The 25,661-nt window shown below is 36.3% G+C and overlaps 3 protein-coding genes across 6 annotated transcripts; 1 reads left to right on the plus strand and 2 right to left on the minus strand.

The window, feature by feature from the left end:
- Positions 1 to 8,204: 8,204 nt before the first annotated feature.
- On the minus strand, positions 8,205 to 8,939 carry LOC138908994 (uncharacterized). The gene has a single exon (XM_070199905.1). It carries the CDS (start codon positions 8,937 to 8,939, stop codon positions 8,205 to 8,207), a length of 735 nt encoding a protein of 244 aa, XP_070056006.1.
- A 2,065-nt stretch (positions 8,940 to 11,004) lies between these two features.
- On the plus strand, positions 11,005 to 12,717 carry LOC104084893 (anthocyanidin-3-O-glucoside rhamnosyltransferase). Its single transcript, XM_009588848.3, has one exon. It carries the CDS (start codon positions 11,099 to 11,101, stop codon positions 12,581 to 12,583), a length of 1,485 nt encoding a protein of 494 aa, XP_009587143.1. The 5' UTR covers positions 11,005 to 11,098; the 3' UTR covers positions 12,584 to 12,717.
- A 751-nt stretch (positions 12,718 to 13,468) lies between these two features.
- LOC104084894 (serine/threonine-protein kinase MHK) lies at positions 13,469 to 24,677 on the minus strand. 4 transcript variants are annotated; one of them, XM_009588851.4, is made up of 19 exons: positions 24,390 to 24,676; positions 23,471 to 23,553; positions 23,257 to 23,333; positions 23,086 to 23,164; positions 21,229 to 21,297; positions 21,002 to 21,091; positions 20,654 to 20,792; positions 20,451 to 20,553; positions 20,304 to 20,356; positions 19,325 to 19,391; positions 18,925 to 19,033; positions 18,515 to 18,580; positions 18,363 to 18,431; positions 18,191 to 18,251; positions 18,011 to 18,115; positions 17,409 to 17,455; positions 17,241 to 17,283; positions 16,989 to 17,052; positions 13,469 to 13,905 (listed from the first exon to the last, which is right to left on the minus strand). In XM_009588851.4, exons 3-19 carry the CDS (start codon positions 23,262 to 23,264, stop codon positions 13,776 to 13,778), a joined length of 1,302 nt encoding a protein of 433 aa, XP_009587146.1. In that variant the 5' UTR covers positions 23,265 to 23,333; positions 23,471 to 23,553; positions 24,390 to 24,676; the 3' UTR covers positions 13,469 to 13,775. The 4 variants fall into 4 exon arrangements, with proteins under 4 accessions (XP_009587146.1, XP_009587144.1, XP_009587147.1 ...); XM_009588849.4 differs by having other exon boundaries at positions 23,257 to 23,553; XM_009588852.4 differs by lacking the exons at positions 23,257 to 23,333; positions 23,471 to 23,553 and having other exon boundaries at positions 24,390 to 24,675.
- Between the last annotated feature and the right edge of the window lie 984 nt (positions 24,678 to 25,661).

Consider the following 25,661-nt stretch of genomic DNA (forward strand, 5'->3'; position numbering starts at 1 on the left):
AGTCAAAAAACGAGCAGCCTCATCACCACCAAACAACTCGCACACAGAAGTACAAAAATACCATGTAACCATCACTATTTTCTCAACTCAAAAATAACAAAAAACTTGTCAATTTGTCCAAAAGTAACATGAAGAAGAAAGAAAAACCTCGTTACCTCCATCTCCTCGTAAACAATATCTGGATCATTCAAAAGCAATAACATTTAACATTAAGAAGAAGAAAAATCTAAACAGTAATATTCCAGCGAAAAATATCTGAACAATAACATTTTCGGCGAAATTTTATTTTTTCGGCGAAGTTTCATTTTTTTCTCAACAATAACGAAATTAATCTTTGTGACTTAAATCTGGAAAAAAAAATAAGATTTATATCTCAAAAATTCCGACGAAGCTTCATTTTTCCGGCGAAATTTCATGAATCTAAAGAAGAAGAATCAGATTTGGAACTTTCAAAGAAATTTCGACGAAAGCTCCAACGTGAAGAAAAAGAACAAAAAAAAGATCAAATTTCTGGAGAAGAAGACAAAATTGGAAAGAATGGCCGGAATTTAATTTTTCCGGCAAAGAGGGGTCGTTGGGGAAGATGATGGCGGGTAGAGTTGGAAGAAGGAAGAATTGTTCTTTTTGAGTTTTTTTTAATCAAGTTATTATTAAGGTGATAATATTTTTATTTTGAAATTACATGTGTCATTATTTCATTTGTTGACTTGACATGTCAGTAGAGAGTGTATTTCACGCAGGTAGACTTACAGACACAAGTGTCCACGTGACACATCTGTGCTAAGTTGAAGTGTCTATTGGTCACCTGGTAAGTTGGAGTGTGAGAGATACATCTGAGGCCAACTTTAAGTGTCTGTTTATGTATTTTGCCTAAATTAAATATTTCTAAAAAGGTAAAAGTTACTCAAAAGATGTATTCTTTTATTAAGGTCAAATACATAAGCAATTCCTTAAACTCGCTCCTTTATTTGCCACTTAGGGGTCGTTTGGTAGGATGCACTAGATAAAATAATGCATGCATTAGCTTTGTGTATTAATGATACCTTATTTGATAAACTTTTTGAACATATGCATTAATTATGCAAGCATTAGTTATACATCATATTTGGTATTATCCTATGCATAACTAATGCATAGAAAATCATGGTATTATGTTATCAATGCAATGGATTTTAATGCATGTATTAGCTAAGTTAAAAACAAAATTGCCCTTCAAAATTTATACTTGATTAAAATATATTATTATATTAATACAAGTTTGAAGGTAAAGTTTAATACTAAAATTTCTCCCGCTATTTATATCAATACACCGCCAATTTCTTCATTGTAAATTAATAAATATGTACTCTACTACTACGTATTGGAATGCACTTGTAATCAACTTATTTTCCTTTTATTTTTTTAATTCAAATTTTCTTTGTCTGATATCCAAGAAAGTGGAAAATAAAATTATATCCCTAGTAGATAAATAAATACCTAGTATATTTCTCTTTCATAAATAAATATTCAGTTCTATACTACAATATATATAGGTAGACAAATCAAATAATTTTTTAAAATTTTTTTCATATAAAAACATTACTCAACATATGTTTCTTTTAAAAAGATAAAGTGATGGACTGGTTATAAAGGTATTTTTGTAAACAAATAATTTTTTTTGAAATTGTACAATGCTTTAATACATCAAATCAAACAATAGATAAGAAATATGCACAACTAATACAAGCATAACTAATATCAGCAATACTAATATACCCTATTCAGCATTTTTCTTATACACCGCACCAGACCCCTTAAATTAGACTGTGTTCTTATTGAACGCATAAAGTAGAACCAAATTGTATCTATTAAACACGCACGACACAATTTGTGGAACGGCTTAAGCGTGGCTCGTGGCAAAATAAATACTACCTCCGTTCCAGTTTATGTGAATCTATTTCCTTTTTTGTCCGTTCCAAAAAGAATGACCCCTTCTAAATTTGAAAACAATTTTGTTTAAACTTACAACTCTATCCTTAATGAGAAGTTTTTATAACCACACAAATACTCTAGAACCTTTTTGAATTTTTTAGGACCACAAATTTCAAAAGTCTTCATTTTTTCTTAAACTCCGTGTGGAACGGATGGAGTAAATTAATATTTGGCGTGGAATTTTTTACATAAAACTCTCGTTTTACATTATTTTATTTCAAAATCTCCTCCCTTCATCGTCTTCTTGCCCTTCCCCCTGCCCTTTTTTTTCTGTCTTTCCCAACTCCACCGATTATCACTGGTACCAGAATATACCGACAACCATGGCGTGGGAGCTTATGAATGAGCCTAGATGCACATGCACATCAGATTGTGCTTTGTCCTTTTTAGTTCGTCCTTTCTCCATATCTATGCATTTATACAATGGCTCAAGTTTTAAGAAGCAAAGTTTAAATCAATGCATATTCGATGTCCCACTGTTCCAGCTTTTTCATTTGGGGAACATAAGAGTTGCTGGTGGTGCTTTCCGACCGACGGCAAAAATTTTCGGTGGTTGTTTGTGGTTGTGCGGTCAATTCATTGTCCATAGCCTCCAAATATAGCATATCGAAGTTTGTTCTAGGTAATTTATGTACGAAATGGGAAGATATTTGTGGTGAGAAAGTGGCTATTTCAAGCAAATTCTACCCGTGGTTGGGTTTCCCGGCGAGTAATTCTCCGGTGTAGCCTTTTTTGTTTTTCCGCCAAAAGTTATTACCGATATATTTGTGACTTAGAAGAGAGAAGAGATGAGTAAGAGGGTGAAGGATTTTAACAAGAAGGATGAGGAAATTTTCTTTGTATTGTATTCAAAAGGCATGTATATATACAAGTATAGGTGTTGAAAGAAATAATGTAATATGAAAAATTAAAGAATATTCCCTATACACTTGTCATGTTTTCATTCCTACTCCTATAACAAAATAACTGATTTTATTCTTCTACTATGTATTCACATGTGTGGGCACGTGTAGAGAAGTTTTCAGGCCTCTCATTCTTGTGAGCTTAATATGCCATATCGACGACTCAGATTAAGAGCAGCCGAGGGTCAAGATACTTTCACGTGTCTCATTATTTTAAGAGACCAAACTATACACTACATAGATAAATCCGAAATCCCTAATATTCTTGTTTGAAACCCATCTCTTTCCCTTTCTTCTCTTTCTCTTTCTTTTTTTCATCGATCAAAATCTCGATTCCTTCCTTCTTCTCTACATCCCCCTCAAGTTGGAGGGGAGAGAATGAACCCCCAACTTGTGTAAGAGAAGATTATGTGAAGCTCTCGATAGAGGTTTGGTAAAAAGGTCGGCGAGCTGCTATTGCGATGGGACGAAAGAAAGGGTTATTAAATCGGAGAGATATTGTTGGCGGACGAAGTGACAATCGAGCTCAACATGCTTCGTTCGCTCGTGAAAGACAGGGTTATGGGCGATATGTATCGCTGCTTGGCTGTCGGAGTGAATCAGAATAGGAAGAGAAGGTGGAGATGACAGGTCTGCAAGAAGGCGTACCAACCAGGTAATTTCTGCAGTAACTCGCCTCATAGACCTATATTCTACCTCGGCAGATGAAAGTGATATTGATGCTTGTTTTTTCGATTTTCAGGAGATCGGAGCTCCACCAAGCATGATGAAAAACCCACTTACGGACCTCCTGGAGTCTTTGCAAGCCGCCCAGACGGCGTCACAAAAAGCGATCAAATCAAAAGAAGGATCAGAAGATAGGAAGATTTCTTGTGAAAGATCTGCAGATAAATAGCGTAGAACACGCAAGCCGGCTGTGAAATGAGAAAGGCAGGGCCTTTGCATAAATTGACTGAGGCAAAACACTACAAAGGACAAGCCAGGGCGGGTGTTTGTGAGGTAATTAAGTTTGCCCATCAAATGCATGTAAAGACTGGGATCTGAAAGAAGAGGCCCATCATCAGCGCAGAGCTTGGAATAAGGATCAAGTGGTGAAGAGACAGCCGAGCCAGAGTAATCAAATTCCTTCAAAAGATCCAAGGTAAATTGCCTCTGACTAATAATGAACCCCTGTTTTTCTCGAAGAATTTCCATGCCTAGGAAAAAATGAATGTCTCCTAAATGTTTGACCTTGAATTCTGTATTGAGAAAATCTTTAATTTGATTGTTTCCTTCAATGTCACTACCTGTAAGCAAAATATCATCGACTGCTATGATAGAAATTAAATCCCCGGATTGTTTGTAGAATAATGAATAGTCATTGAGGGAACTAGAATAACCTTTATAGCTAAGTGCCCCAGCAAGCCTCGCATACCACTGCCTAGAGGCTTGCTTTAAACCATACAGTAATTTTCTCAATAGACACACTTTAGTAGGATCAGGAGGGGATAAGCCAGCAGGAAATCTCATGTAGATTTCTTCTTGCAAGTCTCCATATAAAAAGGCATTATTCACATCAAGTTGTGAAACAGGCCAACCTTTCTTGACTGCTACTGTTAAGAGACACCTAATTATAGTCAATTCCTTCTCTTTGTACGTCCCCCCTTACCACTAACTTTGCCTTCAGCCTTTCTATAGTGCTGATAAGTGGAGATTTTGACACTTATTAGCGCCTTTTATCTTTTGTTTTAATCTAAAAGCATTGAATTGTGTTCCCGAAATTAATGAAATGTGCTAAATTGCAGGAATGTTAGAAGATGGACTCCCGAGATGAAATCCGACTCAAAAAGGAGTAATCTAAACTCAAGGCAATAAAAGGCATAGAAGCTTACAAAGTGCAGACTGCAGAATTCCATCTGCGGCCGCAGATGATGAAGGAAAGCACAACAGACTTTTATACAAATTACAGACCGCACATGAATTGTGCGGCCGCAAAAACTGGGCTAGGAACAAAGTTCAGAGAATGTGTAAATTCCCAAGTTCCAAGTCCCTAAGAATTGCGGACCGCACAGGAATTGTGCGGCCGCAGAAGTAAAGTTGCGGACCGTAGAAGACCAAGTTACGGCCGCAGTTTTAAATCTGCGAACTGCAGAAAGACTGCCTCGCGGCCGCAGATCAGAATTGTGCGGCCGCAGACCTTCATTTCGTGACAAGTTGAAGAAACTTGCGGACAACACATGGAATTGTGTGGCCGCAGAACCTCCCGAGGGGCATTTTTGTTCGAAATTTTCAGCTTTGTATAATTAGAAGAGTTTCACGAAATTAGGTCAACTTTTGACATCACCAACTACAGTAGCCGTTTCTCTTTTCTTCTTTATGTAGTTTTTCATATCTTGGGATATTTTAACATAAATTTTACTATTTTGATTTTACAATATGAGTTTAATTAGCATTTCCTCTTCTATTTCTTCAATTGCAAGCATGATTAGCTAGATTTTTACTAGGGTTGTGACCCAACCCTAGTGTGTAAACCTTATGGGTGTTTAATTTAATGCTTGTTTATGGTTGGGTGTTTATTATTTAGCCTTGTTCATGCTTTAATTTGTGGAATTAATGGTTGCAAATATTAGTTCATGCCTATTTGACTTAGTCTCTAGTTGAGAAAGAGAGACGTAGTGTAGGATAACTTGGCTAACAAGAAATTGGGTCAATCAAGAGATTGATAATCCCAATTAAAGGGTTCAACCTAGAGATAATAATAACCCGACTTGAGCTTTTATCAAATATTTTGTGCAATACCCATTTGGACTTGAGAAAGCCAAATTGGGCAAAATCACTCTCTGACCGAGAGGTATTGAGTGGGTAATTGAGAGTTGATAGCTATAATACACCCCCGATCAACAAAACTAGCATTAAGGTCTATATCCCATTAGGCAAACACCTAGGTGATGGTCATAACCCTAGGATTTTTACAAAACTTGAAAAACAACAAAAACACTTTCTTAGTTTCATTTCTGAACTTTGCAATCTTAGTTTAAAATAGACATAAAAATAACCCCAATTTGTGGAGGTGTAAATTGAGGTAGTTCAAACTCACGTACTACAATATGTACTCCTAACTCCCATATATAGCTCCATGTGAAAATCGACCCCGACTCTTGTTGGGTACTATTATTGTAATCGACCGTTTAAAGTGCCATCTAACTTGTGTTTAACTTTGTAAACCCACTTGCATGGTAGAGCCTTCTTGCCTGGTGGCAAAACCACCACATCCCAAGTATGATTTAGCTCTAGAGCTGCAATTTCTGCGTCCATTGCCCTTCTCCAACCTGCTTCCTTACAAGCTTCATGATAGTTTGTTGGTTCTGAAATAGTGGACACACTCTTTAGAACATTCTGATTGTTCAGTGTTAATGCTCCAAAGGAGAAAGCATTAGGTTTAGATGACTGAGTATAACATAAGGAGTTGAGGTTAGTAAGAAATGTGTTGTTGCACACATAATCACTTAGGTATGTTGACTTTTGACTAATCCTTTCAGATTATCTGATTGGAGGTGGTGGAATAGAAAAAGTGTGAAGAGGAGATGAGATAGGTGTATTGGGTGTGCTAGGGTCACAGGTTGATGATGTACTAGGTGAGAAATATGGTGAGTTGGTTAGCCTAAAGCTTGGCAAGGGAGAAGAGGGGTCTGGATGGTTGGTGGTCTGATTTACTAACCCAAGTGTCCTGCTAGGTGTAGAAAAGGAAGGGGAATCAGCTGAATCTGCTCAGGTGTAGGGATAGTGTTGATAGGCGGTTGGACAGATGGTGGACTGTCAGAGGATGTGGTAGAAGGGGAAAACAAAGGCTGAGGTGTTATGGTTGTCAAAGTGAATGGAAAATGATCCTCATGGAACTTGACATCCCTGGAAATAGACACATTTCTTGTCTCAATTTCGAGAACTTTATAACTCTTTTTGACCTTGTGCATAGCCCAAGAATACGCAGCTCTTAGCTCTTGGCTTAAACTTACTCCTGTTATGAGCCAAAGTAGATGAATAGCATAGACACCCAAAAGATCTAAGTGATTCATAGTTAGGTGGTCTCCCAAATAGAACCTCATAAGGTATTTTCCCTTTCAAAACTCTAGAAGGTATTCTGTTGATGAGATGAGTGGCTGTCAGCACACATTCTCCCCAGTATTGAATAGGGATCTTAGACTGAAAAAATAGACCCCTTGCACCTCTAAGAGATGCCTATGCTTTCTCTCAACCACCTCATTCTGTTGGGGTGTTTCTACATAAGATGTTTCATGCAATATCCCTTGTGAGTCAAGGAAAGCAACTTCCTGTGATGCCTAATTCCCATGCATTATCAAACCTTATCCTTTTCACCTTCATCCCAAATTGCCTCTCTACCATGCTCAAGAAATATTTTAGAACTGTAAAGGCATTACTCTTGCAACTTAACAAAAAAGTCCATGTAGCTCTACTGTAGTCATCTACAATAGTAAGGAAGTACTTAAAACCATTGTATGTCACAGTCTTGAATGGTCCCCAAGTATCAATGTGAATTAAATCAAAAATTTCTTGTGTTTTAATATGACTTAAAGGAAAAGGAGGTCTAGTTTGTTTAGCTTGGGGATAAATGTTACACACATAATCAAAATTTGAAGGGAACTTAATGAAACTAAGATTCTTCATTACTGAAAAGGGCAGATAGCCCAATCTGACATGCCATTGGCTTACATTAGAAGTAACATTAGCCACTAATGGTGTTTGAAAAGAAATAGAACTAGAACAGTGATTGGAATTTTTTCCTTTTGGAATTGAAACTACATCTTGACAGGGCAGAATGCCAGAAACTACACTAGTAGACCTGAGTAGATATAAATTATTTCTTACCTCACCAAAAACTTATCCCCTCCTCATCAAAGGGACCTGCATTAGACAACCATCAGAAGTTAGATTTAAGGAGCATTTGAATTCACTACATAACTTATGAACAGGTAATAAGTTATATCTGAAAGAAGGCACATGAAGAACTCTTTTAAGGATCATATTTGATTGAATTGAAACACTACCTATATGTGTAACATATAATTGGAAAGAGTTAGGTAGACTAATATGTAAAGGAACAGGTAAAGGAGTCAAATCTATAAATGAACTTGAATCAAAACACATGTGTTCAGAGGCTCTTGAGTCAATGATCCAAGTCTTAGTATTAAAAGCTGAAAGACAAGTTCTAGTATACTTAAGAATTGTACCAGCCACTACATTGGCATTGATTTCTGAACTTGCATGTGCTGAGTTTCCAATCTGAACCTGTTTGATCAAGTTAACTAGCTCAGAAACTTGCTCTTTGCTAAACATTTATGGTTGATTGTTCATGTTTCCCTCATTATTAATAGCTGCTACACCCTCCTTCTGTCCTGTTACCACTGCATTTTCTTTCACGGTTGCCTGATAATTGTTTGGTTGTTTGGTCAACTGAAAATTTTTTGGGAACTCAATTAATTTGTAACAATCTGCTCTCACATGTCCTATCCTTATGTAGTGAGAGCAGGTCACATTAGGTTTGTATTTAGACTTCTTGCCTTTGAACTTTTGTGAACTATTCCCAAATTTTTGAGTGGCAGTCCAGGGTTTCTGAGTGTGATTGTTGTTCCTCTGTTGAAACTTTGTCTGAGTTCCTACCATAAAGGATGCTCCATCAGAAGGGTATTGAGGGCTCATGTATACCTCTCTTTGACTCTCATCCTGTAGTAACAATAAGTAGGAATGGTCTAAGTTGGGCAACAGATTCATCATGAGAATATTGCCTCTTGCTTGGCCATACACATTATTAAGTCCCATAAGAAATTGAATAACTCTCTGATCTTCCAAAAACTTAGTTACCTTCTTCTTTCTATCACACACACAGTCACAGATGCATCCTAAGTGTGTGCTCAGAGAGTCCAACTCATCCCATAGTCTCTTCAGAGTTGTGAAATAACCTGCTACACTGATATTTTCTTGAACTGACTTAGATATCTCCTTTTGCAGGTGGTATAGTTTAGCCCCATTGGATTGGCCAAATATGTACTCAAGACTATTCCACAGTTCCATTGCAGACTTAGAGTAGATGACACTGTCTCATATTTCTTTAGACAGAGAATTCAGTAACCATGAGGTTACCATGTCATTGCACCTGCTCCATTGAGGAAGATCATTGGAATCCAGACTTGGTTTCCCACAGCTTCCATTGATGAAACCAAATTTATTCTTGGCAGATAGTGCAATTAGGATTGACCTCCTCCAACCTGAAAAACTTCTCCCATCGAATGGTGTGTTCACGAGAGTCATACCAGGTGCATCGGAGGAGTGAAGAAAATAAGGGTGATTATAGTTCTGATTGACTGTAGTAGATGAAGAACCAGGGCTGGAAACCACTAGAGTAGAGATGACTGGAGTTTCTTCTATTACTGCCATGGTTAACTTTGAAATTTATGAGATTTTGAGATGAAGTTTGTGAAAGATCGAGCTATAAGTGCTCTGATACCATGAAGGATTTTAACAAAAAGGATGATGAAATTTTCTCTGTATTGTATTCAATCTCAAGGCATGTCTATATACAAGTATTGGTGCTGAAAGAAATAATGTAAAATGAAAAACTAAAGAATATTCCCTATACACTTTAATATTTCATTCCCTACTCCTATAACAAAATAATTTATTTTATTCCTCTATTATGTATTCACATGTGTCGGCACGTGTAGGGAAGCTTCCAGACCTCTCATTCTTGTGAGCTTAATGTGCCATATCGACGGCTGAGATTAAGAGCAGCTAAGGGTCAAAATACTTCCACGTGTCTCATTATTTTAAGAGACCAAACTATACACTACATAGATAAATCCGAAATCCCTAATATTCTTGTCTGAAACCCATCTCTTTCCCTTTATTCTCTTTCCCTTTCTTTCTTTCATCGATCAAAATCTCGATGCCTTCCTTCTTATCTACAGAGGGAAGAGCGCAGGTAAAAGAAGGAGAAGGTGGATGGTGGTGGAAGGTTGCAGGGAGTGCCATATCAGCAAAACCGGTTTAATAGGTACAATTTGACTTTAGTTTAAAGTGTTCAGTAGGAACAAGAGCTGGTTTAGGTGTCTAAATAAAAAAAAATGGGTAAATTTAAGGGTCAACTTATGTATTTGGCCTTTTATTAAAGTGTAGAATTCCAAAATTGTGTTAATTCAAAGAAAATATTTTCGTGTGCAATTTTTCTCTTTCCCTTAAAACAAAATCAAATCTAAAGCTTTCAAAATAAAAGGCTAAACTCACTTGATATATGTCCTAGATATTTATATTATTGTATTTTCTATTTTCCTGGAAAAAGTGAAACTAGCTAAAAATGACGGATTAGAAATTAAGATTAAAATTAAAGAAATTAATAGTCAAACGCTAAAGATATATCATATGAAAATGAGAGACAAAAATGAAGCGTCTACAGTATTAGAGAGATCTGGTTTGAAATAAATTCATTAAACTGTTTATTTCGGACAAAATTCGAATCAATCCATTTAAAAGTTTAGATCAACTGGAGAGTCTTAAACCCATGTCAACAAAACATAAAAACATATCTCATCCATTTCAATTTGGAAAAACTACCCAAACGGTCAGTCCATAAACAATTTCATCCAAAACTAGCCCAAAACAAAATATCTACCAAAAATAGTCCAAATGCTATTTTGTAATTTTGTTTTTTGCTAAAACACAAAGATAGTTCAAACTTTTTGAGACTTTAGCAATATTGCAATATTCTAATTCCTTTAAGTTAAAATTCAGAGAATCGAGCACCTTAACTCGATTAAGAAATCACGATTAAACATTAGTTTGTTGGATTGGGTAGAAGGATTAAACTGAAAACATCATGGACAGCTATTGAAGCTTGTACCAAATAAGTAAATAAGTAACTTATAAAAGAAATAAGTAAAAACAAATTAACACCTAAATAAATATTTAAATGGTACATAAGATATAAGATACCTTTGTACCAAACAACTACTATTACTCGTTAAAGTGGCGGTCATTCAAGAGTCATGAAATGGTTATACTAACCTTCTTTTACGGTCAACCGCAAGTCTTTGTTGATCGACGGTTTGTCCACGAGGCCTAAAAATGCTCATCAGCTCACCATTCATTCTACCTACCATTCTACAAGCTACAACATCCTGCTTTCTTCCCGTGTCTTTACTCTTTTTTGTCCTTTGGCTTCTCCATGTCCCATATATATGGAAGTTCCGATTATTTGCATAGCTAACACTACAGCACACTCTCATAATTATACTACTGAATCAATTATGAAGAATGACAAGTCAAATGATGTTCTTCATGTAGTTATGTTCCCATTTTTTGCTTTTGGTCATATTAGTCCATTTGTGCAGCTTGCTAACAAGCTCTCCTCTCATGGTGTCAAAGTTTCTTTTTTCACCGCATCTGGCAATGCTAGCAGAGTCAAATCTATGTTGAATTCTGCTCCCACTACTCATATAGTCCCTCTAACTCTTCCTCAAGTTGAAGGTTTACCTCCTGGTGCAGAAAGTACTGCTGAGTTGACACCAGTAACTGCTGAACTTCTCAAGGTTGGTTTAGACCTTATGCAACCACAAATCAAGACTCTACTTTCCCATCTCAAACCCCACTTTGTTCTTTTCGATTTTGCTCAAGAATGGCTCCCAAAAATGGCTGTTGAATTAGGGATCAAGACAGTTTTTTACTCTGTTTTTGTTGCACTTTCCACTGCTTTTCTTACTTGCCCTGCTAGAGTCCCTGAAGCCAAAAAATATCCAAGTCTTGAAGACATGAAAAAACCTCCACCTGGATTTCCTCACACCTCTGTCACTTCAGTCAGAACTTTTGAGGCTCGAGATTTTCTATACATTTTCAAGAGCTTCCATGGCGGTCCTACTGTATATGACCGTGTACTCTCAGGACTCAAGGGTTGCTCTGCTATACTAGCCAAGACTTGTTCTCAAATGGAGGGCCCTTATATAGAATACGTGAAAGCACAATTCAATAAACCTGTTTTTCTTGTAGGACCAGTAGTCCCTGATCCACCTTCTGGTAAATTGGAAGAGAGATGGTCTAGTTGGTTAAACAAGTTTGAAGCTGGAACAGTCATTTACTGTTCTTTTGGAAGTGAAACTTTCTTGAAGGATGAACAGATCAAAGAACTGGCTTTAGGTCTGGAGCAAACTGGGCTACCTTTCTTTCTGGTTCTAAACTTTCCTGCTAATGTTGATTTCTCAGCCGAGCTAAACCGAGCTTTACCTAAAGGGTTTATGGAAAGAGTGAAAGAGAAGGGAATTATTCATTCAGGTTGGGTGCAACAACAGCATATATTAGCTCACACTAGTGTAGGTTGCTATGTATGTCATGCAGGGTTCAGTTCAGTGATAGAGGCACTAGTGAATGACTGTCAAGTGGTTATGTTGCCCCAGAAAGGTGACCAGTTTCTGAATGCAAAGCTGGTGAGTGGGGATATGAAAGCTGGGGTGGAGGTAAATAGGAGAGATGAAGATGGGTATTTTGGTAAAGAAGACATTAAGGAAGCTGTGGAGATGGTGATGGTGGAGATTGACAAGCAGCCAGGTAAATTAATTAGGGAAAATCAGAAGAAATGGAAGGAGTTCCTGTTGAACAAGGATATACAATGCAAGTTCATTGAGGATTTACTTCATGAAATGATGGCAATGGCTAAGGTTTCAAGTACCTAGGATATATCAACGTTCATCTCACCTTTCATAGTTGGCATTATTACAATGAATTGAGCATTTCCCAATGTACCCGCAGAATGTCAAATTTTAACCATCAGGTCACTTGAAATGAAACTACGTAACTTTTTATTAAAGTATTGATTAATAAGTAAAATTTAAAAATAGCCAGATTTACAAGTAGTAGTTGAAAAATAGCCATAATTTCAAAAGTAATCGAAAGTTAATCATTTTTCATGTAAAGATAAATCTGAACAAAAATACAGTTCAAAATCCGAAAAATATTTCAGTATAATATACTGGAGTTCGAATTTTTTACACATGAACTTCAAGCATAATATACTGGAGTTCCAGCATAATATATTGGTCCAGCATAATATACTGGTCTAGCATAATATGCTAGAAGTTCATACACAGGTGCTCCAATCTTCAGAATATTATGCTGGAACTTGTTCATACACATGTGCACCAATCTCCAGTATATTATGCTGGAATTTTCCGTGTTGCAACAAAATAGTAGCTATTTTGCAATGACTTTGCAAACGCTGATTATTTTTCAATTACCAATGCAAAAACTAGCTAGCCCGTACTATTTTCACCCTAAAAAATAATACTAAATAACTTCCTAATAACAGATTATATCACATTAATGATGTAAAAAATTACATTGTCACATATGACTAAAATTCTTTAAATTTTAACCCAAATTGCAAATAAAAATGGGAAGAAGAGGAAGCTGGCAGAAATGCATAAAATTTTCCATGCAGAAATTAAGTTTCACGATTCAGTCACTGTTATCAGCAATCAGAAATAGGCTGTGAAATGCTATTAGCTTGTCAGATAAGGTCACGTATCATTTCTTTTCAGTTTGTTGCACAAATAAGCATATGCTCAAATCAAGACCGGTCTTTACTAGTTATATTTAAATAGTTTCTTTCTCCTCGTCTTTGATGCTTCATACACAGCTGAAAACACATTTCAGCTTAATTCCCATATATTACACCAACTAAGCCACACAAGGGGCATGAATCATCTACGTTTTAGAAGAAAAAACTTCTAAGAAATAAAATAGGGCTTGTGATGATCCGTACAATACAATTATAATTTTTTATGTGGGCAATAACATTTACAAACTACAACTGTATTCCCTATAAATCACTTAATTACTCACTCAAACAGCTGAATAATCAGTTGCTCAAACACAATGTCTCTGCTGGAAGGAGGAAGACATGGCTAGAAAGGGGTGGTCCAAGATGTTAGACTGCAGAGATGCCAAGGGGAATCCCCTCGATTGTGGTACTCCCGCAGTTGTGTGTGGAATTGAGCTGTTGAAAGATAAAAAAGAATTTATTGTGTGCATCTACTGTTTACACAAGTGCAGTAACTTTTGATGTCCGCCTACTGTTTAAAGAAATATGTTCACCAACTTTCAACGTCCGCTGTAAATTCAAGGACCTCTATATCATGAACAGAAGATACTACTCCATGTCTACTTTCAGTTATAATAATCTCATTCAAGAAAAAAGGTCATTTTAATTTTAAAGCTGAAGGGTTTTCTGGTCACACACACGCGATTGCATTTTTTGGTTAATTGTGTCATTTTGAGCAGGTAAATATTGCTAAACCATCATGATATGAGCAAAGTCTTAATCATTTGACCCAACCATATATTTGATATCCTAAGGGTTTTGAAGAATACAGTTACTATCCAAACTTGAGTGGGGTGTATTATCACTTAGTCCAGTTTGACCAATCTGATCTTTTTCTTTAGCAAGTACTTCGTCATTTCTTTTCTTTAGCAAGTCCAGTTTTTTTCAATAAGTATTTTGTCTCAACTCATCTTTACCAATTCATCCATCAAATTTTGGACTGCACCCTCTGAATCCGTTTTAACCCGTCCAAGTTAGCTGAACCAGTCAATTATACACTCGTGTTGAAATACAAAGTGGAGGACAAGGTCTTTTTAGTGTTTGCTTTTCTTTTGATAACAAACACTTGAGCTTGACTGTTTAGAGTTGGAGGATAATTTAATTACACTCTCAGTAGGATATGCTTAGCCTACTTTCTTTTAGGATTATTCCAAAATAATGTCCAATTTTCCCAATTCGAAAACTTAAATACATTTCAGAAACTACAAAAAAAAAATGAGACCCACTTAATGCAATCTTTTATGCTTTAATCCATTTTTCCACACCACAAAACCATGGATTAATATACACTTGGATGTTCTAAAAAATATTAATCTACTCACATCATCACACCGCCATTAATTAATTGAGCTAAATCAAAAGGGGGCAAGCAAATTGAGACAACACTAATGATTATGAGCAAAGGGCTTTTTATATATACAGGGAAACCTTAGTAGTGGCATGGACTCTTGAATGAATTGGGGCACAAGACTATTGTGTTGGGTGATTTAGAGCACTCCGAGAGTCGTCGTGATTTTGGGTATTGTAGGCATATAAAGTTTGAGGAGGCTGAGGGAGCTATGCGTAAGATGAGGAGGGGAAGAGCGACCAGACATGACGAGATCCCAGTAGAATTATGGCAGAGCACAGGCAAGGCAGCTATAGAGTGACTGACTAGGTTGTTTAATGTCATTTTTAGGAAATCAAAAATGCCCGAGGAATGGAGGTGGAATACCATGATTCCGTTGTACAAGAACAAGGGTGATATTCAAAATTGCAACAACTATAGGGGTATCGAGCTGCTTAGCCACACGATGAAAGTTTGGGAGAGGGTGGTGGAGATGAGGATAAGCGGTGGGGGGGGGGGGTGTCGAATTCCGAGAACCAATTGAGATTCATGCTGGAGTGATCTACGACAATTGTCATTCATCTTGTTAGGAGATTGGTGGAGCACTATAGAGAAAGGAAGAGGGATATATATAGTATTTATTGACCTAGAGAAAGAATATGATAAAGTCCCGAGGGAAGTTCTATGGAGATGTGTGAAAGCTAGAGGTGTACGTGTGGCATATATTAGGGTGATTAAGGACATGTATGATCGAGCCAAGACCTAGGTAAGAGCAGTTGGACGAGACTCGGAACACTTCCCAGTTGTGATGGGGTTACACCAGGGATCAACTCTTAGCCCGTTTTTATTTGCTTTGGTGATGGATGAATTGACGCAACATATCCCAGGGGAGGTGCCATGGTGTATGCTATTTGCATATGACATAGGGTTGATTAACGAGACACGCGGCGGAGTTAACGCTAGGCTAGAGGTTTGGAGATAATTCTTAGAGTCTAAAGGTTTCAGGTTGAGCAGGATCAAGACGGAGTACTTAGAGTGCAAGTTCAATGACGAACCTCATGAGGCAGACGTAGAAGTAAGGATTGGTGCACAAGTCATCCCCAAGAAAGGAAGTTTCAAGTATCTAGGGTCTATAATCCAAAGAAACGGGGAGATTAACGACGATGTCACACATCGTATTGGAGAGAGAGGTGGATAAAATGGAAGCTCGTATCCGATATTTTGTAATAAGAAGGTGCCACTAACACTTGAAGGTAAGTTCTATAGAGATGTTGTTAGACCAGCCATGTTGTATGGTGCGAAGTGTTGGCCAGTCAAAATTTCTCACGCTCAGAAGATGAGAGTAGCGAAAATGAGGATGTTGAGATGGATTTGTGGACATATTAAGAGAGATAAGATTTAGAACGAAGATATTCGGGATAAGGTAGGAGCGACTTCCGTGGTTGACAAGATGAGGGAAGCGAAGTTGAGATGGTTAGGGCATGTGATGAGGAGATGCACAGATGACCCAGTGAGCAGGTGTAAGAAGTTGGCTATTGTGGGTCTAAGGAGAGATTGAGGTAGGCCGAAAAAGTATTGGGGAGAAGTGATTAGACAGGATATGGCACACCTCCAGTTTATCGAGGACATGATCCTAGATAGGACAAAATGGAGATCGAGGATTAGGGTAGAAGGTTAGTAGGTAGTCGAGTTTGGGATTACCGTATATGTTCTGTGTTTTTCATATCATGTGTATGATTATTATCATTATCGTATTATCTTAACCTTCGATTTTTATTACTACATGTTGTTTCCGTTGTGTCGGTTTTCTCATTGCCCTGTTATTTTGTTGTTGCTATTATTCTTGTCTTCATCGTTTTCAACATGGCTTCTTCACTATTGTTTCTCTTTTTCAACCTGCCGAGTATTGCTTTTCTTGAGCCAAAGGTTTACCGGAAACAACTTCTCTACCTCCACAAAGTAGCGGTAAGGTCTGCGTACACATTATCCTCCCCAGACCCCACACACGGGGAATATACTGGATATTGTTGTTGGAAACCTTAGTAGTGTAGAAATTTGTAAAGAGAAGGAAGATGTATTCCTTCGCCATACTCCATATATAGTACATTATTAAACAGCCAACCGAAGTTTAATTAGAAGAATAATAACTGACCTGAATGAGGACTCCACTGGCACAGAGGTATGATGGTGATCAGGAGGAAGCAATGACCAAAAAACTGTTAAAAAAAAAAGGCATCAGCAATGACTTAACTGGATAACATTGAATATGAAGGTCTAAATGCTTAAAGGACAGAACCCAAAGATGTCCCGATGGAGTAATATGCAGTGAGGACAAGTGCCATAAATTTCTACAATGGTCAACACAATAAGGTATTAAAGATATCAAGAGATGTACACAACCTACCTGATTGCTGTGAGTGACCCTGAAAATCAGAACAGAACATATCCTGCCATTTGTCACCAGAAAATTATTCAGGCCAATGTAACTGCTATGTGATCAGGAGCATCATGAAAGAAAACCCTAAAAACAGTGAGTAAAGCTACTGAGAAACGAAAACACAATACAACTCACCGTTCCTGTGCCTCGACTTCTACTTGTCATTTCCACAGGAAATAAATCTATATAACATGATCAAGGTAAATAGTTTTAGAAAGGCGCAACTAAAAAGAGAAAATAGAAAAGTAAAAAACTTGAAGTTTAAATTCAAGATAGAAACTAAACGGGACAATCACTTCCTACTTGAAACAAAAATAATCTCTCTGTCACTTGAAACAAAAGTTATTTCTAATGACAATGATAGTTTATTTCTTTAAGGATTTTTTTTTTGTATAACTCTTTTTACTGGGAAATATTTTTCGTTGATTTTTCTTTTAGGGGAGTATGGTGGTGCAGGCATCACTTATGAGAGACAACAGGGAAGAATGCACCAGTTATGATGAGATCCAGGATTAACATCAACCAAACTGCAATTTTTGTTAAAAAAGAGACTCTTAGGCAGACATGTAAATGCAGTTTTTGCAACAGATTGAGTCACAGGCAGATGTGCATCACAGCAAAGACATGAGACTGTTGCGAATTTATATTTCATGGCTGCAAAAGGTATCATGAAAAAGAAAATGGAAAGCATATTGCCCTGCAAGTAACAGGAATAATGAAAAATATAAAATACATACCCAAACTAGGAGGACTTGGGTTAATTGCCAAAGTTAAACCAAGAAAATAGTCATCTTTTTGTCTCCCAAAGTCCCAGAGGTTCAACTCAAGATTTGGCTTAGGTCCTGCAGAAACAGAGGTTAGCTTCACACTCTTGTTAAAGATAACACTAAGGCTAAAATTGTTTTGTGAGTTCTTACCACCATTGCTTAACTTAAGCTGCAGCGGATCCTCTAGCGGCTCAAGTATCCACTTACCAACCTAATTTATTAGCAAGCAGCAACTTATTCAACCATTACGGAAAGATGCCAATCATGCCACTAAAAAATTCTAATTAGAGTAAGCAAATGACAAATAAGAGAAATATCTTACATGGAAAAAAGGGTGCTGCAAGCATTGTTCAGCAGTTGGCCTCCTTAAAGGGTCCCATGAACAGAGTTGCTATGATATGAAGGCATAAATTGTTAAAGTATTTTCTATTTCATGAGAAAAATGGCAATTTGGTAGAGATTGCAAATAACAACCTTGATCAAATCAATAGCTTCCAAACTTGCATTTGGAATGACATCAGACAGATTGACTGGTGAAACCTGCCAAAAAGAAAGGATAATAACAGAAGGAAAGAACTCAATGTGTTAGTGCACATGTCAGCATGCGCATGCACATATCAGTAAGGGGTCGTTTGGTTGGGAAACAAGTTATCCCATGATTAATTATCCCAGGATTAGTTATCCCGGAATTAGTTATTCCACCCTCTCATGGGGATAAAAACACTACCATCCCGGGATTAGTTATACCACAATTTTATCCCAACCAAACGTGGGATAAACTTATCTCAAATTTAATCCCGGAATTAATTATCTCCTATCCCTGGCCCTAAGAGAGATCACATGAAAATGGCAGGAAACTTGCAATAGGTTCAAGCTAGACTTACGTTTAAATTACTTATATCAACCAATCGTGAAGCACCTCTCACTTCTGGGAAGATAGTCCAATCTGGTGGTCCAAGAATGTAGCATATCTTATACAATTGATCAGCTTCACTGACCATGGGAAAAGAATATTAGAAAGCTCAAAATTAACAGTTCTCCAAATAATTTGACTTAATATTCAAATAAATCAAGATTCAATTTACTAGCAGAAAAGAATCTTGCAACATCAAAATAATTCTGGGTAATTGACTATGAGAGTACTTCAAGATATATCAGTATCTCTTTAAATTTTCACGAAAGCAACAAGCATTCTAACTATATGAGGTATAAAGAAGTCTAAGCTCCAAAAGAAAGAATGTAGCACATCATTTTCACGTAACTAATTATGGGCCATGAAATCACCTTTCACCAGGGAAAATTGGGCACAAAGTGAAAAGTTCAGCAAGTATTGCACCAACTGCCCACATATCTGTGTTGGTTGTTTACATATGTTACACAACACCAATAATAAAGAATAACGGTATATAAGCAAGAAAACATCAAGGAACTATTCAAAGAAGCAACCAATAATAACAATTGACTGGTTATTTCTGCCAATTGTAGACCTTATTAAAATGAGGCAAGAAACAGATTGCAGAACAAAGGGTATATACCAAAAGTAATTGCAAAACTACATCAAGTTCAAACTCTCGAACACCAACTCAACTATCTACAAACTACCTGAATCATTGGTTTTGGATGCCTGTGCAATTTTTTAGTTATACTCTTATTCTATGTGCCAATCAAACTAAGACCACAAAAAATGGGATGGAGGCAATAAGGTTGTACTAGGACAAGGTTTTACTATATCAAAAGAAGCGGAAAATTTGTTCCTTCCAGCTTTTATTATCCAAAGAAGCTAACACTTTCAATCATAACATTAATGTATTCGGGTCAGGCATTTTGAAATTAGTTCAAGGAAATTATTGGAATTGTCCTATTTATCTTCATATAACCTTCCAACTGACTAAAGCTTATTTAACCTTTTTAAGAGCCATGACAGCTAACAAAATATTATTCCCATCAAACTCACCGGTTGCCTTTATCTTGTTCCAGTATAAAACTTCACAAACGAATTTATGCCCAGTCATGTACTGAGAATTAAATTCAATAAGGCCAAATATAAAGCTACCGACAATAATATTCAAGATTGTAAACATTTTGCTCTTGATAAATAATACTCAAGATCAAGAACGTAACCAGAGCACAATGATCCAAGGCAATATCTGAAAAAATCAAATTTTAGCTTCTAAAAATACAGTATCTGGCTAGTATCAAATAAAAACCCAGTGCATTACTCAAGAAGCTTCTGGAATAGTAACAGTGAGTGGACAGTGCATACCAATGGCAGGTGTGTATGAAGAAGATTGCAACAAGATCTCTGGTGCTCGATACCTTTTAAACATATAAACACCCATCCCATCAGAGGCAAAATATTTAGTAGCACATGAAGAGGAATAATGCACTGAGAGTAGAGGAGATAACTCACCAACGAGTTGAAACATAATCAGTGAAAGGTGGCATTGATGACATTTCTCTAGCCAATCCCATGTCAGCAATTTTAATTATGTCATTTGTCACCAATAAATTCTCTGAGACAGAACAAAGTTTACTAATTAAGGTTCACACTGCCGCAACGAAAAATATCCGTAAGCTGCATGAAATACAGATAATCATTTGATAGCTCAATACCAGGTTTCAAGTCCCGATGGAAATAACCATTTTTATGCATGTGAGCGAGTCCTTGCAGCACCTGCAACATAAATCCCCGGATCTCCTCCTCTAAGAAGGGTCTTTGTCGTTCTTTCATTGATTGGTAAAGATTACATTCCTAGATACAGGTAAAAGGGAGATGCTATAGAGGTTAACATAATATTTCAAGATTCTGAAGCTAAAAGCCACCTAATTTCTAGAGTGACATAAGTGCAACCTATGTTAATTGAAATTGTTGCATTCACAAGTATTTAGAGATTTTACTGCACAGACAAAGAGGAAAAAGCTAATAAAATAGAAAATATAGCTAAAAGTCTCAAATGCTACCATGTATTCAAATATGAAGAAAAGCTCATTGTTTTCCATCACAATCTCCTTCAGCTTGATTATGTTAGGATGATTCAATTTCCGAAGGGACTGCAGAGAGAAACACTAGAAAGTCAGTGAGACCAAGTTAATACACGTAAGCAACTCTAACAGTATTAAGCCTTGTGAGTTGACAGTCTTTTGTCGATGTTTCTAGTCAATTAAGTGTTGAGAACAAAGCCACCCACTTTTACTTCACGTAGATTAATGCATTCTTCCCAAAAATAGAACTTCCTCTTCATTTTCTTGACCGCAACCTGCAAAACATTAGTTAATCTAGCTAAGCTGCATTCTTGGATAAGAAATAACATCCTATGGAATTCCAAGTATATAGATATCCATATTGGGAAATAGTATACCTGTAAACAACTAGACATAACTCCATCAGAAGTAGGGGAAGCAGAGACAAAATTAGTGGAGAGAAAACACTTGCTCATTCCAAAAGGTGAAGACAATAGAGCAACATCTCATCATCGTAGACATGAAACCTAAGTTGCTCGGACTTCGGTGCGGGTGTCCGATACGGGTGTGGATCTAGAGGTTGGATCCTTCATCATCTAAATTTTAAAATTCAGGAATACGGATCCAAGTATGAATATGAGTGGGATTTCGGCTAAAATTAATTCCCTAAAATAGAGTTATAAAAATATGTCTAAATTATGAGACATTAGGTGGAAAACTTACAAGGTATTCCGAGAAGGAGAAAATATTAATCAAGAGGAGAATCTGAGAAGAAGATAAAAGGAAAAGGACTGACATAGAAATTTCTATATAAAAGGTATTCCATTTTCTTCAATGATACCCTAGCTTTTGTTTTGATTTCAAAAATCAATGTACATGTCCCGAATTTCTCCATCGATTTTGGTCAAAGTCCTAAAATCAGATGACAAGATCCGATACGGATCCCACACCTACACCCACGTTGTGTCGACACGGGTGTCGCATCAAAAGTGAAGAGTTCGAGCAACTTAGCATGAAACAAGGAACATGACCTCCCACTTAACATTTCATCCAATGGAAGAAAAGGAAGTTGAAAAAATCCTAATGCATCATGCTTCATTAGACATAATCTGAGGCAAGAAGCTTTCACATGAGTCTTGCTAATTGTTACATGCCGGTTTTAACGTAACATTTTTTAATCAGGTGGTTTGAACCTAACATGCCCATCAACTCCCAAAATGTACTAGCCAAAGCTAGGCAATCTAGGATTTTCCATGTGTAATTACTGTTGCATGGGATGCACCCATGTAAATATATTATAAAGGAAACCAAGGACAAGGAGCAAAGTTAGTTCTACCTTTACTTCTCAAGTCTTGGAAATGTTAAGCGCTAGCGCTTAAACTAAGGGGTTCTCATTAATTCAAGCACACAACTCCCAAACATGCACAGACAGAATAACTATTACTACTACACTCAATCCAAAACTAGTTGAAGGCGCACAAACAACAACTTCTCTCAAAGCTCAAGCTTCACAGTTAGGCCTAAATTTGTTAGAACAAAATCCTGGAACATGCTCTTACATCAACTACTCCCTACATCACAAGAAAGAATGGTGGGATTCAAAGTAAGGGATCAACCATCTACATATAAGTGCCTAATCTAAATATTGATTCTTAATTCTTTTATTTGACAAGTACATATTAAGAAACAACAACAACCCAGTATAATCCCACTAGTGGGGTCTGGAGAGGGTAGTGTATACGCAGACCTTACCCCTACCCTGGGGTAGAGAGGTTGTTTCCGATAGACCCTCGGCTTCCTCCCTCCAAGAACTCCCCACCTTGCTCTTGGGGTGACTCAAACTCACAACCTCTTGGTTGGAAGTGAAGGGTGCTCACCACTAGAGCAACCCACTCTTGTCTTACATATTAAGAAACAAATATTTAAAAATGTTTGAAACATCCTATTCAGAGGAACTGTTTCTGAAAGAATAGTAGTGTTTTCCTCTTTGAACAGAGGAAATTAAAAAATAAAAAATAAAAAAAATGATTCGGATGCATGGATAAATGAAACACTAAATTTTAGTAAAGTAAAGAATCACTTACAATCTCATATGTTTCCATATTAAGAGCCTTATATACATTTCCGCAGGTTCCATCTCCAAGCTCCTTCAATATTCTATATCTGGGATTATAAAGTCGCACATAAGAAATGGATAAATCACAAGGTTGAAACAACATTTAAGTATCTAATCGACATCCAAACAAAGACCTTACTTTTCCATCTTTATATTTACAAATGAGTGACAGACCAACTCTTGCTCAACGGACTTCTCACCTCTTGATAGAGGTTTCTACAATGTAAAAACAGTGCTCTTCATGTTGTTGTTGACATACATCAGGCTTTATATGTGGCATATGATACAGTATATTGTAAAAAATCCACGTCTCATTGAAAGAGTAATTGAAAAGGAACTGAAAACTTATCAACATGCTTAAATGCAGCCTTCACAAGCTGCAAGCAGTTGTTATCATCTAAAAACAGCCACTATTTTCTGTCAATTCCTTGCATATCTGTCAAAAAGTTTCAGGAAAAAAAAAACAATAGAGCATAAAAAATCATGCTACCTTCAATCATTTAAATGGATCAAAACTGCGGGATTAAAAATGTAAAAGAGAAGCAAAAAGAACTTTTCTTAGTTGTCCGTTACACACACGGTGAGACAGAAGATGACAGAAAAGATAAAAGAAACAAGAGAGGTGATATGGTTAGGCTGCTCTTTTATACACCAAATGCTCTCTCCCCTTGATATGATCTTTTTGTCAATAACACTCGTGAATGTAATAAGCAATTAGGTATTCAGTATTCCGTTGATGTTATTATGATTCTTTAGTAACATTTGTGCGCTATAAATAGAAAATCGCCATTTCATGATCAAATTTGATTTTTTTTTTTAAGTTATCATTAAGAAAAAAGATTAAATGGAGAATCAATCAAATCAAATCATCATAAGGTCCAAGTATAGAGCGTGTGTAACTACATATTCACAAATACACATGAATGTGATGGTTCAAATTCAAACCGCTAGAGAAAATGTAGGAAAATTGTATAGCTGTTGTCTGAAGACAAATCAAACAGCACTTTTTAACTTAAGAAAAAAGCAAACAAAGCAACTTCGAGTCCAAGATTAGTATAATCGGCACTCCACTAATGTAAATCAGCAACAGGAAAAAAAGAGACGAAAAATGAGCTCGAAGAGATAAATGCAAAATGCAATAGAATTCGCTCAAAATTTGCTAACCGTAACGACAAAAGAAGATTCTCGAGCCACAGAGAAAAGCCTATGATATATCATATACTCATGAAAGGAAGTGCAAATATAGAGAAATTTGGAAGAGATGAAACTCACCGGTTAGTGCAGCGGAAACGGTATCAACGTGGGAAGATCTAGAGAGAGAAAGTATAGGGAGAATTATAGAATATTCCAATGAATAATGGACCAGTGTTGTCGTTGAAAACAAAGAGGAAATATGAAGAAAGAGAGTAGAGAACAAGGAAGGAATTAGTTAACAGAGAGAGAGAGAGAGAGAGAGAGAGAGAAAAATGGTTTTGCTGGTATTTGGCATGTAACAGCAAAATTCGCTGAAGAAGCAAATAGTAGACTCAAACCGAAAAAAGATTTTAGGATTTTGTTTTTCCTCTGTCGAAATAGTTTTTACTGATATATTTTAAATTAATGAAAAATCTGCAAAAGATGTTTGGTGGATGGTGGGAAAAAGATCCATGGGTCCCACCCGCGTAAGTTTACCCCATTGCCCCTTCTCCAGCTCATTTTTCTAGCTTATCCATATCCGTTTCTCTCTAATGACTAACTTGCCCTGCTATCGTTCATCTAATTGCTCTTTTTACCCCTTGGAGTCTAGGTTATATTCGATACTCCTTCCTTTACAATGTACTAGTACTAGTTTTAGGATACGCGCGATGCGCGTAACGCTCTATTGATTTGTATAAAATTATAAAAATATAAGTCCTTGAAAAAAAAAATTAAAATATAAGATCTTGAAAATGACAAATATTGAGCCTATTTAATCAAAAAAAAAAAGGAGTAGATAGCCTAGCTAAGCATGAAAACAATCAAGATAATTTTGAAAGTTTAGTGTTCTGTTATGTAACCCCTTCTTTTATATTAATTAGTATCAAAATAATAGTCGAGGTACCATTTATTCTAGATGAGTCAACTACAAAAAGAAAAAAAATTAGCGATGGACAAATTATGTAGTCAAATAACAAAAATTTATCACTAATCTTATTCAGTGATAGAATTAGTGACATATTATTAAAAAAAAATTATATCAGCCACAAGATAAATTTCGTAAGTAATTTCTATTTTATAAATTTATATTATGTAATAAACTTTCTTAGTAATAATATTAGTTTCTTTTTTACTAAAAAATAAAAGTCTTTTTTCATCTATTTAACATGAATATGCATTGAGGTAATTTAGGTATTTTCTATAAACTAAATTACAGTAATTATTTTTTTATCACAAATTAATAATTACTATTTTTTTCAAAAACAATTACTATTTCAAAACCTAATGTCGTATGAATAAACGAATTTAACCAAACTTCTTAAAAAGTACTTATGATTTAAATTTTAAAAACAACAAATAAATCATATG

Source organism: Nicotiana tomentosiformis, chromosome 1 (genome assembly GCF_000390325.3).
Source record: "Nicotiana tomentosiformis chromosome 1, ASM39032v3, whole genome shotgun sequence".
Taxonomy (NCBI): domain Eukaryota; kingdom Viridiplantae; phylum Streptophyta; class Magnoliopsida; order Solanales; family Solanaceae; genus Nicotiana; species Nicotiana tomentosiformis.